This window comes from Gavia stellata, chromosome 2, assembly GCF_030936135.1.
Source record: "Gavia stellata isolate bGavSte3 chromosome 2, bGavSte3.hap2, whole genome shotgun sequence".
NCBI classification, from domain to species: Eukaryota; Metazoa; Chordata; class Aves; order Gaviiformes; family Gaviidae; genus Gavia; species Gavia stellata.
In genome coordinates, this window is record NC_082595.1 from 1,555,300 (window position 1) to 1,570,587 (window position 15,288).

General features: G+C 36.9%; 1 protein-coding gene across 2 annotated transcripts in view; it reads right to left on the reverse strand.

Annotated features, from left to right (window-relative positions):
• NVL (nuclear VCP like) overlaps positions 1-15,288 on the reverse strand; it is a 44,621-nt gene that overhangs the window by 25,038 nt on the left and 4,295 nt on the right. The window contains exons 6-16 of one of the 2 annotated variants that reach the window (XM_059832547.1): positions 14,692-14,958; positions 13,026-13,152; positions 12,659-12,735; positions 12,239-12,373; positions 10,509-10,610; positions 8,456-8,573; positions 7,842-7,986; positions 4,823-5,054; positions 2,270-2,488; positions 1,526-1,630; positions 688-750 (exon numbers count right to left, since the gene is read on the reverse strand). In XM_059832547.1, coding sequence (XP_059688530.1) covers positions 688-750; positions 1,526-1,630; positions 2,270-2,488; positions 4,823-5,054; positions 7,842-7,986; positions 8,456-8,573; positions 10,509-10,610; positions 12,239-12,373; positions 12,659-12,735; positions 13,026-13,152; positions 14,692-14,958 — 1,590 coding nt within the window. Of the gene's footprint in view, positions 1-687; positions 751-1,525; positions 1,631-2,269; positions 2,489-4,783; positions 5,055-7,841; positions 7,987-8,455; positions 8,574-10,508; positions 10,611-12,238; positions 12,374-12,658; positions 12,736-13,025; positions 13,153-14,691; positions 14,959-15,288 lie in introns of both variants that reach the window. The other variant, XM_059832541.1, reaches the window with a different exon arrangement.

The following is a 15,288-nucleotide window of genomic DNA, read 5'->3' on the forward strand; positions in this document are numbered from 1 at the left end:
CCAGTACTTTGGTTTTAGCTTCCACATTATTGATAAACAGGTAACTGCCATGGTCTTCAGAGATGTGGGCTGCAGCCGTCTTGCTCAGTTCAAGACATTCTCTTAACTCTAAAAGGGACCAAAGTTATATCACAACACTTCTAAGTCCAGTGCTTCAAAAACTCAGACTACAGCACTTTTATCTGTTAACACTTAAAATCTTTAAAAATCACTCTGATCACCTAAAACACCCCATTACTTTCCAAGGTTTCAAACTTCCATTAAGAAGCTCAAATGACTGGCAAAACAAATTTCTGAACTTGCAAGTTGAAAATTTTATTTTCCTTAGTGAAAGCTGCTGATTTGCAGTTACTGATCACCAATTGTTCTCATCGTAGATTTGAATTTTTGTTCTTTGTCCTGATCTACATAAAAGCAATGATGCACGTAGTTGGTCATTTAGAAATCCTACTTCAGTTAAGAAGGCTCCATCTGCCAAGTAATTTAAACCAAGATATATACTTAAACTATCCAGAAAGCTTTTTCCTTCTTACACGAACAACTTCACTGCTAAAAACTTTAAGCAGAGGTTAAACGAGACAACTTGAGTTGCACTAGTATCAGTTGTGTAATTATCAGGAATTTTGCTTGCCTCATGCTTTGGACAAGAATTCCATAAATAACAAAAGCACAATGATTAGCGCATACCATATTTAGCAGTTCAGGACCTTTCACAGAGATGAAGTTCAGTCCAGACTCATTTGCCACGGCCTATCAAAAAGGGAAAGACAGATGTATACACAAACCACACATTTTTCATGTTTTCTTTGGTTCTGTCCATGGAGCGATAAACAAATTTACAGGAAGGAACATAGTTATCAACTGTTTGCAAAATATAGAAAACAGTACAAAGTATAATTATACGCAATTAAGAGTGGGAGGGGGGCAGGGAATTCAGCAAGGTGTTCTCTCTCTTTAATGAGAGAGTGTTCCAGATTAACACCCCACCCCTCTTCCCCATATTAGCTCAAGAATTCTCAATAATTAGTAGGAGTTAAAGAGATACTCAACTACATAAGAACATTTGAAGACAAAGATGAGTGACAATCTGGAAGCTTGCATGATTATCTGCATTTACATGGGCATGCCATAAGAACTGAAATGCTCGAGGAGAAGGAAAAGAAAAGTATTTTCAGTAAATAAAAATAAATAAATGTAATAGAGTGTAGACTACTTCCAAATATATAATTTAGTTACAGTGAAATATTCCATAGAAGTGGTTATCTAATAGAGTTTCTTCCCATCTTCACTGCTTTCTTCTTAACCAACTTAATTACTTCAAGTTTTGCAGTAATTCCCTCTCAATTCAAGCAAAATTGTAACTTTATGACAGAAAAATCAAGTAACTTTAGCACAGAGGCTCACATTCAACTTTCTGATGAGAAGTGGTGCAAAAGCCCAACTTCTGGCAGTATCATCCAGACTCAGTCATTCCTACAAGAACATCCACTTCAGTATTTTTAAAGATGTTTAGAAAATGTATTACCTTAGCTAACAGTGTTTTGCCACACCCAGGAGGCCCTGCGAGCAGGACACCAGCTGGAGTAGTCAGGCCCAGAGCTTTAAACTGCTCTGGGTTGCGCACAGGTGCCTATAAAAGAAATTATCATAGTTATCTGTGACAAAAAGCTAACATGAAACTTTTCATTTCAGTTACAATTGGATGAAAAATCATTCATAAGCAAGTTCTTTATTCCAATTCTTTATCAGCTAAAAGAATAAAGAGTCGATCAGCATCTTACTATCTTGCACTGGTCAGTACCCCAAAAATGGGAGTAGTAGCATTACTCAGAGGCGAAGATTTTATTTACCTAACACTAACACCTTAAGGTGAGAACTTAAGTATCCCCCTGACTGGCAGCAAGCCTGCTAACCTTCCAGCTAAGTAGTCTCCAATTCTTTGTGTGGCAGTTGTGTAATTAAGGTTATTGGTACAAAACTTTTAACATACTTAAGATTCAGCAAGAATGAACATACTGAAAACTGAAAGCGTGAATACAGTAAGTGAAATGTGAAACACATGCACCAGACTTGTAAGAAATCTGAAAGCAAATTATAGGAGTCTGACTATTTTAAATGAAGATGTTGCAAATTTTCTAGTTTGTAGCATGGTAGAACTCACGGGCAGCACATTATACCTTAAATAAATATTAAAAAACAAACAAGCATAGTTTTATTCCCTGCATAGGGGAAAGTGCAAAAAATCTCTGAAAGTAAGGTTAAGACATACTAATATTGCCATAGTCAGCTCCTCCCGAACATCCTCCAGGGCTCCAATATCTGCCCATGTCACATCAGGAATTGTGACAAAGCCTTCTCTCTTGGCAGAGGGTTGTACTGATGACAGTGCAACAATAAAATCATTCATCTCAATGCACAGCTTCTGCAGCTGCTCCTCAGGCAAGGGGTCTTGCTTCTTCAGCAAATCCAAAAGTCTCTGCAATTCATCCTTAGGGTACACAGAAAGGGAGAACCATTTTTTAAAAGGGCTTTTTCAAAGCAATACTTTTGTCAACTGTAATATTGATTACTATAAAACAAATTGTTATGTACAATACACACAGAATATGTAAAATAACATTAAAAATTAACATTAATGATTAAAATGTACAAGGAAAGCACTGTACACATTTAACACTTGTGAAAGCACTGAGCTGACAGACTACAATCTTGATTTAGATACTACAGAAACAGAGCTAGCACACGTATTTTGTTTTCAAATTCTTCCTATTGCTTCTCCGACAGTGATTAGGAGAAAGTTCTTTCCATGCTGAAATTTCAAAAACATGTATTAATTATATGTATTCATTCTGTTTTTAATAAGAAATTGCTCTCAAGAGAAAGTGAACTCTGCTGAACAGCACAATTTCAGCAATTTACGGAATATTCAGTTACATATAAATCTTTAAAACTCTCAACACACATTTTTCGATTATACACTTTTATTTAACATAATCTGATTTCAAGCCATCAGCTCATTTCCTCAGGCTGATTAGACTTGGTTTTGCAACCAGGCCTTGATAAAGTGTGGGCAAACAGAACAGAGATACAGGGTAATGCTCTTCAGCACCATCCCATCTTGCAGACCCCAGTGCCCCAGGCAGGTACGTTCCAATTTTCCCAGTCAGTTCCTTGTTGGGGAAACTATCTGAGAAAATACTTGATCAAAGAACTTTATACCTTCACAACATAAATACATCCCAGTTCTAATATGGAATTTGCTTTGATACTGCACCATAAGTAAAACTATACCAGGATTTTCACTGTAAGATAGAGGAAGAAAAAAAAAAATTGTAAAAACTCTGTTAAGTTTCCACATTTTTCCTACAGCAGTATATGGGGAAAGTAGCATTGCCTATTTGTTGTAACTAAGATAGCTCTACAACTGACCACAAAGAAATACAAGTGTTTATAGTGCCTGATACTCCTTTTAAGCCTTCCCTCCTCCTCTTAACAGAATCATTAAGAGAAACTCTGAAACAGCCGAGACCACTGGGTTTGTTTACTTGAATTGTGTGAATGATTTTTAAAGGTTTTGTATGTTTATTTTTCCATTATAAACATAATATAACAGTTTTAATGACAATACCCTGTATTAGACTATGTCAACCTCCTGCCAGCTATCAAAATATGGCTCTGTTAGGATTACACTTCCTCATCCTCAATAACCCCTTTGATCACAGTGATGTTGATAAAAGCTGCAACCATCTGCCCCTCCCTGCTTTCTTTTGGCTACATCAGGCCCCAGGAAACATGGGGAGGTATGCAGTATGAGTATGTTACTCTAATACAAAGGCTTACTACAGCTTTTTACAGTTTTTTGTTAACTACAGTAACAGTTTTCTTTGACAGTCCTTCTAAAACCAGAATCCGAGTACAATGTGGATTTAAAACCACTTTGTTTTACACCTCCAGACAAATCTTTAGGAAGCCTACACATAATGAAGGCACATACACACTCCAAATTTTGAGAAGTAGGGCCAAGAATTTCTATATAAAGATGTTCTGGTTCACTGACCACAGCATGCTACTTGGGCCACAGAATAATTCTGGCACTGGAAACGCTATTTTCTGCAACAGAGTTCCAGCTGTACTGCACATTAACAGATACTTTCTCTGCAGCTCAAGTCACATTGCTAACCCAACTTTTCTACTGGATAGATACCTCTTCCTCAAACTTGCTATAGGTACAAAACACCACATGCAATTTACCCCAAGTAATCACATAGCTGGAGAGAAAATGTAGACTGCATAAATACTTCTAGACTTTGGCTAACTGTAACTATACCAGGTCAGGGAAGAGCCCCAGGCATCATAATAGATATTTCATTGAGGGCACAGCAAGCAGCTTGGCAAAAACTCAGTGCAAGTCTGATAGTCTTACAACTCTCTTACAGTTGATACACTTTTGAAGAGAGATATAGCCACTATTTTAACCCCTGGGCTGCTACAAAGCAAAACAACACAAACAACAACAATGACAAAAAACTCAGGGAAAAAAACCTGCACCTTGTATAAAACATTAACACGGTTTTTAGAAGGTGTGGGTTTTGGGAACCACTTATTCAGACCCATTATATGGATCATTAGGAGTGAAGCTTCTGGCTTAGGAGCTGGTATTTCTAAACCTATATTTAATATTACATTGGCCATAGATGTTTAAGGATTTATGAGCAATGACTTTCACAACTATAAAATGGCTCAATTCTTAAGATATTAGAGGCACATGCTTCAAGGAAAATACCTTAGGAGGAAGTTCTAGTTGTTTGGTATCCTCTTCCACCGGGATGTCTGTTCCTGTTCCCACGCTTTCTTCAGCTGTGTTTCCTCCAGCGTGTATGTGTTTCCTTTTCTGCTTCTCAGATTTTATCAGGACCCTGTTCACTGTGCACATAGCTGCCTCACGACAAAGTGCCATCAGATCAGCACCAACATAACCCGGAGTTAGCCGTGCTAAATGATGAAATTCAAAGGACTCCGGGAGCTTAAGTTTTCGACACAAAGTCCGAAGAATTCTAATCAAGTAGGGAGAAAAAGAACAACAAAATAAAGATGAAGCTGTAGCTTTTTTTATTTTCATATGAAAACAAACAGCATTGATTTAAGGTCTCTTTCAGTCCACATGAACTTAAGTAGTACAGTGGGAACAGTTTTCACTCAACTAGGAAGTAACTAACACTGAAACCCACAAAACTATGCTATATCTTTCCTTTCAGTTCTTAAATGAAAACCAACAGCATCAACCAGGCAATGTCCATCAGTGGGTAAAAGCTAGTTTTGGTGAGTCTAAATATTATAGATTCTTTAAACTTTAGTTTATGATTCAAAATTGACAGAGTACATCTTGGAGCATACCACAGAGACACACACAAATTATCCATTGAGATATTTAACACTGTATTCCTAACAACCTTAGTCTGCATTGTCTGTTCCATCCCACTTTTATTAATTTATTGAAGAACACCCACAACAAACTATTCTGCAAGGAGCAAATGAAATCAGTCTGTGTGAGGAGCTCTATCTTTTAATCTTCAGTATCTTTGACCTACCATTGTCAGCAGAAAAGAACTGCAGGTATTTCCTGCGTCCCCAGTTAAACTTCCAACAGTCAACACACAGCTTATGTGTACACCTCATGTGTTATCTCACCCTCATTCAAAAGCTGAAGTTACACCTACCTATGCAGTTCCATCACTACTACAGAACAGCTCTATGTAACTAACAGTGAAGTACTATGCTTCACACTTTTTTTAATGGGAGTTTTTTCACTCTGTATCAAGGCCGAAGCTTTAAAAACCTCCTTCAATGTCCACCAAGACTTCCTGCTGTTCTTCTAAGCCAAGGACAACTGAAAACTACATGAATAGTAAAAAAAACCAAACAACAAAAGCCAATGTCACCACACAAATACTGGCACTGAAGAACTCTGAGCAGAGGAATCAAATCAATTTGTTTGAAACAGCAAAACATCACTTCATTGTGAAAATATTTTAAAAAGGCAGCACAAACCAAAGAAGTGAAGATCATTAACATACTTTCTAGTTCCAGTGAAAACTAGTTTAAATTATCTCCAGATCAAGTAATGTAACTACAGAAAAGTCAGGAGTTACTAAACTACTCAAAACTTTGAAACTATAATACGTTTCATCTGTTTGCCTCCCCACTAACAAGTTCCATCATCTCTCATTTAAATCTTTACTAGTGATATCAGCTTGGTTCTCAAGAATTTTTCAACCTGTCTGACAACAGCTATAGCTAATCAAGTGACTCAAAACATAAAAAGTTAAGTGTAAATAGCTCATTCTGAATTTTTGTCCCACATATACTATTTTCCTTCATGTGCTTCATACATGTGCAAGAAAACACCGCAAGTAAAGCAAGATCTCCAGGTACACCTCCTCATCCTACTCCACCCCCTAAGGCTGTAGAACCATAGCTAAGCAGTTCAAATCATGCCTTCAGCAAGACTGATTTATTATGTGGTAAATCAGCACACTATAAGGACTTCTGTTTCTATATGACCTTTTTATTTTAAAAAAAGGAACAAAACTCCCCAATAAAAACCACCCAAAACAAAACAGAAAAGGGGCGGGGGGGGGGGGTGGTGGTGAATTATTTAAAAAAGAAAATAAAATCAACAGTTCCTGTAAGCCTACACCTCCAGGAACACAAATACAAACAATTGTACAAAACAATAATATGAATGAATGTGACTGTACTCTTAACTTGTGAACAATCTCTACACACTACGATGGCTTTCCCATTCACAACTCCTATCCTTTGAAAGAGTGCTATTTCTGGGAATATCATATTTCTGACATGAACCGAAGAAATACCATAGAATCAGAACTTGCATCAGTCAACTCTTTAGTTCTACCTCTAACCACTTGCATGTTTTCCCACAACCAAGAGGAACATAATTACTACAGGGATGTAAATGTGGAGGAAGAAGAAAAAAAAAAAAAGGTGGAGGCATGGCCAGAAGGGGGGAAATAAAAACAGGGTGGAATAACGGCCAGTACTGCTGACAACACAGAGTGAGCAACGCTGCAAGCAAAATAGTTTGCTTTTTCAACCTAGAAATAAGATTAGTTGAGCTAGAAGGAACTTATCCTTTAACCTTTCTTTCCTTCCCATAACAAGATAAGCCACTGCTGTTTTCACACTTCCCTTCCTGTGTTTCCTGCTGTTGTGGAAATGAGTAGCAGTTCCTTTTTAATTAAAAAACCAAAAATAATATTTTTCTTAAATCTAGCCTCACGGTCACAGATCTTTGGAGTAAAAATGGCCAGTTACACAAAACAGGATGACTCCAGCTCGGCTTAATGCCTGGACTGGTGTATTTCCATGACGAATAGGATGGAAGAATCTAGGCCTGCTGCTTAAGGTGTGTGCTTGAGAGGACTAACAAACAGGCTATACTTAATTTATGTTCCTAATTTAATAGTCACATAGGGAGCACCAAAACCAGAATGTTAACTTCCTGAACAACAGAAAAGATATATTTAATTCCATCATCTATAGTGTTAAGGCACTTGAAAAGCCATTAATATAATGGTAAAAGCTGATTTGTACACAAGAAAGGAAACCACCCCAAATGTAGATACAGCTAACCAAGACAAAGAGTAGATGCACACTTACTGTCTTCCGCACTTTCCACTGTGTGCTGATCCATTGGTGTGTACAGGCATAAATGGGACTAAACACAGTAAGGTACTTTTCCTTAATTTGTATGTTACCTTACACATTATTTCCTTATTTATTAACTAATCCAAAAGAAGCTTAAACTTTGTAACACATACTTTTCTCTTGCCGCTTCATCTGGGATCCCTAAACAAATTTCTCGATCAAATCTCCCAGCTCGCCTCAGTGCAGGGTCCAGTGAGTCAGGCCTGTTAGTTGCTCCGATAACAAGGACTTGGGTAGTGGCAGCCACATTATTCAAGTCTAAAGGAAGGAAGGAATTTAGTACTCATACTCACCATCTCAACTTTGTTCTGGTATCTACGTGACTGTTTCTGCAGCACACAATAATACTCAGAACAGCAGAGATAAACTAACCAACAGTCATGCTAAACTGATGTTCATCCTTATTTCTGCTACTTAGAATTTGCATTTTTCACAATCAAGCAAAAATAAGCATTTCAAATGACATGTGACACATTTTCCCATTATATCTGTTTATACAACAGACAGGCTTATACAATGCTGTACAGACCACTACGAAATTAATGTAGTAACATCCCCTCAAATTTATTAGAATCTTCCCACCACCCCACAGGTAAACTGTGCCAAAATATGAAAAATTATTACCACTATCTCCACTAAAGTAACCACCAGTCACTACTGAAGGAAAGCAGACAGTGAGCCTGATAATCAGAAAGTTTAGCCTAGTACAGATGTTCCTGAAACTGACCATCCATACAAGTTAGGAACTGAGCAACGATTCTCCGCTCCATGTCCTTCGATGCAACTTCTCTTTTTGGGGTGATTGCATCAATCTCGTCTATGAAAAGGACACATGGTGCACTGGACTAGGAATGAGAAATATTAATCATTACAAAATTACACTGACATAGTGTATTACAAGAGAGAAAGATTTTTTTTCATATTTTCTGTTCTATAATTATTACTCAAAGTCTTCTGCACAACTGACCTGTCCTGGAACAATTCTGTTGTTCTTACTGACTATCTGGAGAGCCACCAGACTATGAAACTGTGCTGAGCTGAGGCTATGAAATAATTAAGGCATGAGATTCAAAATGTTTCTATATATTGTTGAAAATTTAAATGTACCTCTATGCTGCTTTATGTTTTCCATAACTATTCCATTGGGACTGCTTACTTGCTTAAGTCTAAACAAGAAAATCAGACAAGAAAGGTCTGATATGTTCTTTTGTTTGTTTTGTTAGTGACATTACAGCTGTGGAATTTCAAGAGCTAGCATTACTGACGCACATAATGAAAAAAAAGGAGCAGTAGGTGCTCATGAAAAATGACCTGCCAACTTCAAGATTACTACAGAGCCTGACCATGTTCAAAGAGTTAAAATGAGCAACCAGCAACTCCTACCACTGTTCTAAAATTCCATGTACTTCATGTTCATAAAAAGCCACCATTAATATAGAATAATAGTTACTATAACTGATAGAAAAGAATAGTGTTTAACTGACATAAGATCATTAATATTCTCATCAGCACTAGTAGTGAAAAGGAATACTCAGGGAAAACACTAGAATCACCTTCAAAAATACTAGAATCATATTAAAAAAAATAGTATTTCAAAACCCCTGCATTCTGTGTTATCAGGTAGCAACTGCGCCATCTAGTTGTCATTCACTTTTCCTCTATCTGATGGAAAAAATACAACTAAGCTACAAAGATTCCACGGTGCATGAATAATGTATAGTGGAACTATGTCTTTTTTCCCTGCACAAAAATTGGTACAAAAACTAAGTGGAAAAGCTACTTAAATGAATGTGAGGGACTATAAGAAAGGCAACAGATTTTATTTTAAAACATATTTTTGAAGAAATTAAATGTATTGCGTAAAATAACTTTTATAGCAACCTCCCCTCAATCACTATATATACAAAAGATAAGCAATTTCTAAAAACTCTGTGCTATCACTTATTTAATTTTATTCTAAACAACATCTTACCAAGGCGTTCTAAAAATTAAAATGTAGTATGAACTGGAAACATAATAATCTAACAGCTTCACAATCAATCTTTTTGCCCTGTTTAGTATTCTTTTTTACAGGAACATACTCTGAACATCCATATACGGTTGTGGGGGAGAGCAGAAAATGGAGTAAAGTTGGAAAACCAGAACATTCTCAGAGTTCAGGAACAGAAAACTGTCCTCATGAAATAAAACATTAGCTGCATACTAAAAAAAAGAAAAATTTGCATTTGTTTAAATTAAAATTATCTCAACCTGTCCGGTTCTCTTTGCTTCTTACTATGTCTGGAAGTGGCACAAAAGCAAGACTTCCAGCGGTAACTTGACTCCTGCTCTTACCATATTTGTCCCAAATTTCTTACTTTATACCTAAACCCCCAAAGACTTAAGTATCTCACATTCACCCAAATTCCATGCCATACAAAACCAGCAAAAAACCCTTGTAACAAAAAAGCATAGTGAACTGCTCTTACATCTTTTTCATTTTTATATATCAAGCCAAGCAGCTCCAAATAGTTAAATGATTTATGTCACTCTCTTTACATTGATATGATGAACTATCTTTTGTCAAGATTTCAGAATAGTAACCTTTGTGCTCTATGACAGCATGACACTTAGTACCATGGAATTCTGGTCACAGAAGGGGAGACACTATGACTTGTGTGCAGCAGTAGAAAGATTCACTCACTAATATTCACTCAAATTCAAACCACAGCAACAAAGTACAAATCTTTACAAAGAAAAGGACAAACAATTCACAGCGTTATTTCCAATGGGTGCCTCACCACAGCCTGCTCAAACAATTCTCTCAGTTTCTGCTCAGATTCCCCTGACACTCCAGACACCATCTCTGTTGCTGCCACTTTCAGCATCGGGAGCTCAAGCTCCTGAAAGAGACAAGGAACATTGTATGATATATCCAGAGGCTAGAAATGTTGGCCGTCCTAGAGGACAAATATCTTCCAATATGACACCTTTTACACACAAAAGTTACGTAAGAGCTTTTAAAAAAGATGAGTAGCATCCTCCAATTTAAAATGGGTCTAAGCCATTTGGCCAAGTGAACAGAAATGGATACAAAAACCAGTTTTCCCTAATGCAGTTAGAGAACGACTGCACTGCCGAATAGCTTTGAGCTTTGGTCCCCAACCCAGTCCTTCACAACGCAAATATTTCAGTTCACGCTTGGGCTCCCTTCTTGAGAAAATTGTCTATTTCCATCTGTAACAAAGCATTGCTTAGCAGTGTGGAAGAGATCCCCACCAGGTTTGTTTCCCTTAGTCTTGCTCCAGAAATAGCTGAGCAGGACTGTACGATAAGACACTTGTAAAGTTCACACTCAAGGTTTTCTGCTATCAAAAATAAATAAAATTGTTACTTTGATAGACTGTAGCACAGTAGTGCTACAGGTAGTTGCAGCCTATTTCAAGCTCTTTGAACTACATATAAAAAAAATATCCTAATTTAGAAAAATCAAGGCCACCAGAGGCACTACCTGGGGCTTGGAGGAGATAACTTGCCTTAAATAGAACCATTGAAAATCTTCTATTTAAGAAAAATTATTTAAGAAGTAGTCATTAAATTTATCTCATCTTTGAAAATTTTTCACTTGTGTCATGTTTCTTTCCCCAGATTTAGCACCCTTCCAGGATACAAATACCCACTGAAGTATTAAGTGTCACAGATCCATTCAATGGGTACCTTTTTCAGTAAGGCATTAAAAAGGAAAAAAACAAATCTTTTTAATGAAAACAATTGAAACATAATGTCAGAAGGGTCTAATCAACATTTAAGGAATAAACATCACTATTTTCTTTCAAAGATAAAATATGCACTACAAAAGTTCAAAATTTACATGTATCTAAATTTAAGGTTATAATCTGTGACATTTAAGGAACCACTGTATTAAAGAAAGAGAAATGTCTGTGATTATCACTGAATAACCCTAAATAACCCCTAGATTTATCTCCAAAACAGGCACATAGCAGCACAGCAGCCTCACCACACACCAAACAATGAACACCAATAATGTCATATGCTCTGAAATCACTAGTTTGACACAGGCAAGGCAACATCCAGTTTTGGAATTCAGAAATCACTGTTTAACGGATGCCACCCAACAGAATCAATGTAATGCCTCATAAAAGATGGTAAGGTTGAATCCAGACTTAAAACAAAACACTATGGTAAATTCAACCAAAAGTATCTTCCATTTATAGCCTGCTCAATACCCATGCCTATATTGGTGTCCTGGGAATGCCTCAAAATAAATAAGTCAAACACAAAACCCTGTCACCGTGTCCCCTCTTCATATATGAAGTTCTATCAAGTACAGAGTCAGATGGAATTTAAACAAAGGAAGTGAAGATGAATATATTTTAGACTAAGATAGGAAGAAGAGAAAAGAGATTAAAAACGAGGAAAAGATCTAGTCTACCATGAAGGAGGATTATTTTTTTTTCTCTCTAAATATAATTCAGAAAAAGAAGAAACTGTAATTTTAAAGCTATCTCACCCCAGCAATTGCCTGTGCAAGTAGTGTCTTTCCACATCCTGGTGGACCGTGTAAAAGAAAACCGCGAGGTGGAACTACACCTAAGTGGTTATAGACTTCAGGATGACGGACATGAATGAGCATCTTGCATATTTCCTGTTAAGAACAAGAGACACCTCCACTTAAATTGGAGAAATTAGTGTTATAGATTGCTAATATTATACACAGGCCAAAATAAAGCAAGTTCTGTTTATTAATGTAATTTCAGTAACTGCTTTCAGAAAGATTAATCAAAGGAAAAAAAACCCAAAACATTGTTGCTGTTGGTATAAGCAGCTATTCTCAGTGCCATGCAGATGAATTATGCCAGATATCTTGTCATTTTTCATGCGACATTTTATTCAGTGCATTCTGTATCCCACAAAGAAAATTTTAACTAACCTTTAAAGTTTCATCATTGCCTCCTATATCCTCAAACTTCACTGAAGGGTGGTAAAGTTCTGGTCCCTTACTTCTAACTGTTAAGAAGGAAAGGTCATGCTAATTTAGACATGGCGTAATAATAGTTGCTAACACCGAACAAGAAAGTACTCAGCCTAAACAATTAGCTAAATACACAGAGTAGTATTGGGTTTTGGTAGTAGACGCAGGACTGGAATATTTTTTTAGTACAACATTAAGGCTAAATTTTTTAATAAAATGCTCAAGGTCACTTCTCTGCACCTCAGAAAATACTTCTCTGGTAATGGATTCCACAGTCAAATACCATCTCTTTCTTTGGAGCAGCATGCCAAAAATAACTTCTCACCTTTCTCTTTAAGTAAGATGGAATCAATTTCTCCATCTACATCTGGAAATTCTTCTTTTTTTCTTTTTGCTCTCTTACCCTTTGTCTTCTTTTTTTCACTCTCCAAGACAGAAAATTCTGTTGATTTCTAGGGCATAAAACCAGAATTATATATACAAAACCTTCCAAGTCAGTGAATTTCTGCAAATACTTAAAAGAACAAAATGTGTAAGTGTCTATGATGATTAACTTACACATATTATATGAATAAAGACAAGCAAAGCAGAAATTTAACCCCTTCTTTTTGTAGAAAACCCTTTTTTTACTTACGAGTTGCCCTTTTTTTAAAGGGTTAATTACACCAGTCACTTTTTTTGCTAAGAGTACATACTTGTAAGCAAAAAAATGCCAAACAAACTCCCCCCAAAACCACTAACCAAAATCAGACAGCAGTTATTTGCATACCACAGGGCAATCCACTTCAGGGATGAATAAAACTGTATGAATGTATTTATTCCAATGGAAACAATTTTTATTCCTAATAAGTCACGAGTGGCTGTAAGAAAATATTATTCAGTGCTGACACAAGTTAATTGCGTGTAAGAAAAGGACTAATACAGGAGAAAAGAAATAAAAAAGAGGTTCAATGATGAAAGTTGTTTTTTCTGGGTTGGTTTTTTTTTTAGAATACAGTATTGCAAACATTTTACAATTTGAAGATCTCCCTTTTATTCAATTTCTCTATAGAAGAGGATGCAGTACTACTAGGATAAAGGGATGATTTGTCAAATCTGCCTATTCAGTAAGCATTTTGTGTAATTAGAAAGGTAGATGTAAATGCAATTCCTCCTTCACATAAGAAAAAAGCATCCTGCCAAAATGTCTGGTCAGCCAAACAACATAAATGTTATCACCCATACATGAATGGAAAGCTTTCAATAGCTAAACAAAGTTGGGGTTTTTTTCTAAATAAGAAAAAAAAATTGGGGGGGGGAAGGAGGGGATCGCAAAGCGGACAATATGTCTGGATGGGGAGTAGGGCGTAGTTCTAACTGCTTTATAAATCAGTGCAATTTTCCTTTCAACTTCCCCAACTCTTGTCCATCCAAAATACTTCAGCTTAGTCTCAGGCTCACTGAGACTTAACCACTGGCTAAAGGAGAGCACATGCTATGGCTACAGCAAGCCACATGCTTCCTGACTAGTTAGGCTGGTCACTGGCAAATGGCATAAATAACAGTTAAGTTCCACTTATCTTTCTCTCAGTGTGGACACTAATCTGGGTCTCCCCCCAACACTGAGCACTACATTTTCCTCAAAAAATGTGGAGGAAATTCATAATTTTGTGAATTTTTACCTCCCATACAAACATGCTTGCAATGGGCCAGAAGGTTCAAAAATCACTTCTGACACGGCAGAACAATGGGCTAAGCCCTTCCTTCTTCAGAAACCAAGCTAAAACCAAGTATTCCACCAGGCTTAAGCCAACCTTTCCTTTCTATTTAACATGTTCACTATCTTTAAACACAGCATGCATGTCTGTAATAAAAATAATGTATTTTAAAAATCCAGAAAGACAGACAGTCCTTTTGGTCTTAGTACCACCCTTCAAAAGCCTGTCAAATTACACAGGAAATTATATTCATACTTGCTACTTAAATCACATTGGGTTTGCAAAACACAATACCTCAGAAATCAGTTTCTTTTCATCCCCTTCTCCATCCTCAGAAAGGTCAATGAAAAAGTCTTTCCCACACGGAGTTTTATCAATGAACCAGCCACCTTCAGAGATGCGTGTTTCAACTCTTGTTCCTGGTGAGAGGGTGCTTGTTTGAGGCGCTGTTCGCACAGGAGGGGTGGTCTCCATTGATTCATTTTTTGGAGTGGTTGGAACAGAATCAGGATTTCCCTTCTTGTATAAGCTCAGCAGGGAACTGTTCATGTGATTTGCAGACTGCAGATTCATGTATTTTAAAAGAAAATACACAGGTTATAACTTGGATTATTAAGACACCAATGAAAACTATTTCATAAACGTCATTTAGCATTATCCCTGCTGGAGAAAGTAGTCATGCATCTTCCAACCCACTCCTCTGCAAATCAAATGACTGCATATAAAACTACATGTGCTGTTTGAAGAGGCAGCAGCCTTTGCAACTGATCCTGAAATGACCCCTGATAATTGACAGTCACCTCTTTTAGTAAGAGTCAGATATGTCAGTTCCTTCAATTATTTCATTCATTTGATAGCCAAGTCCTTCAGGCCCCCGGTGTGCTTTCCTCA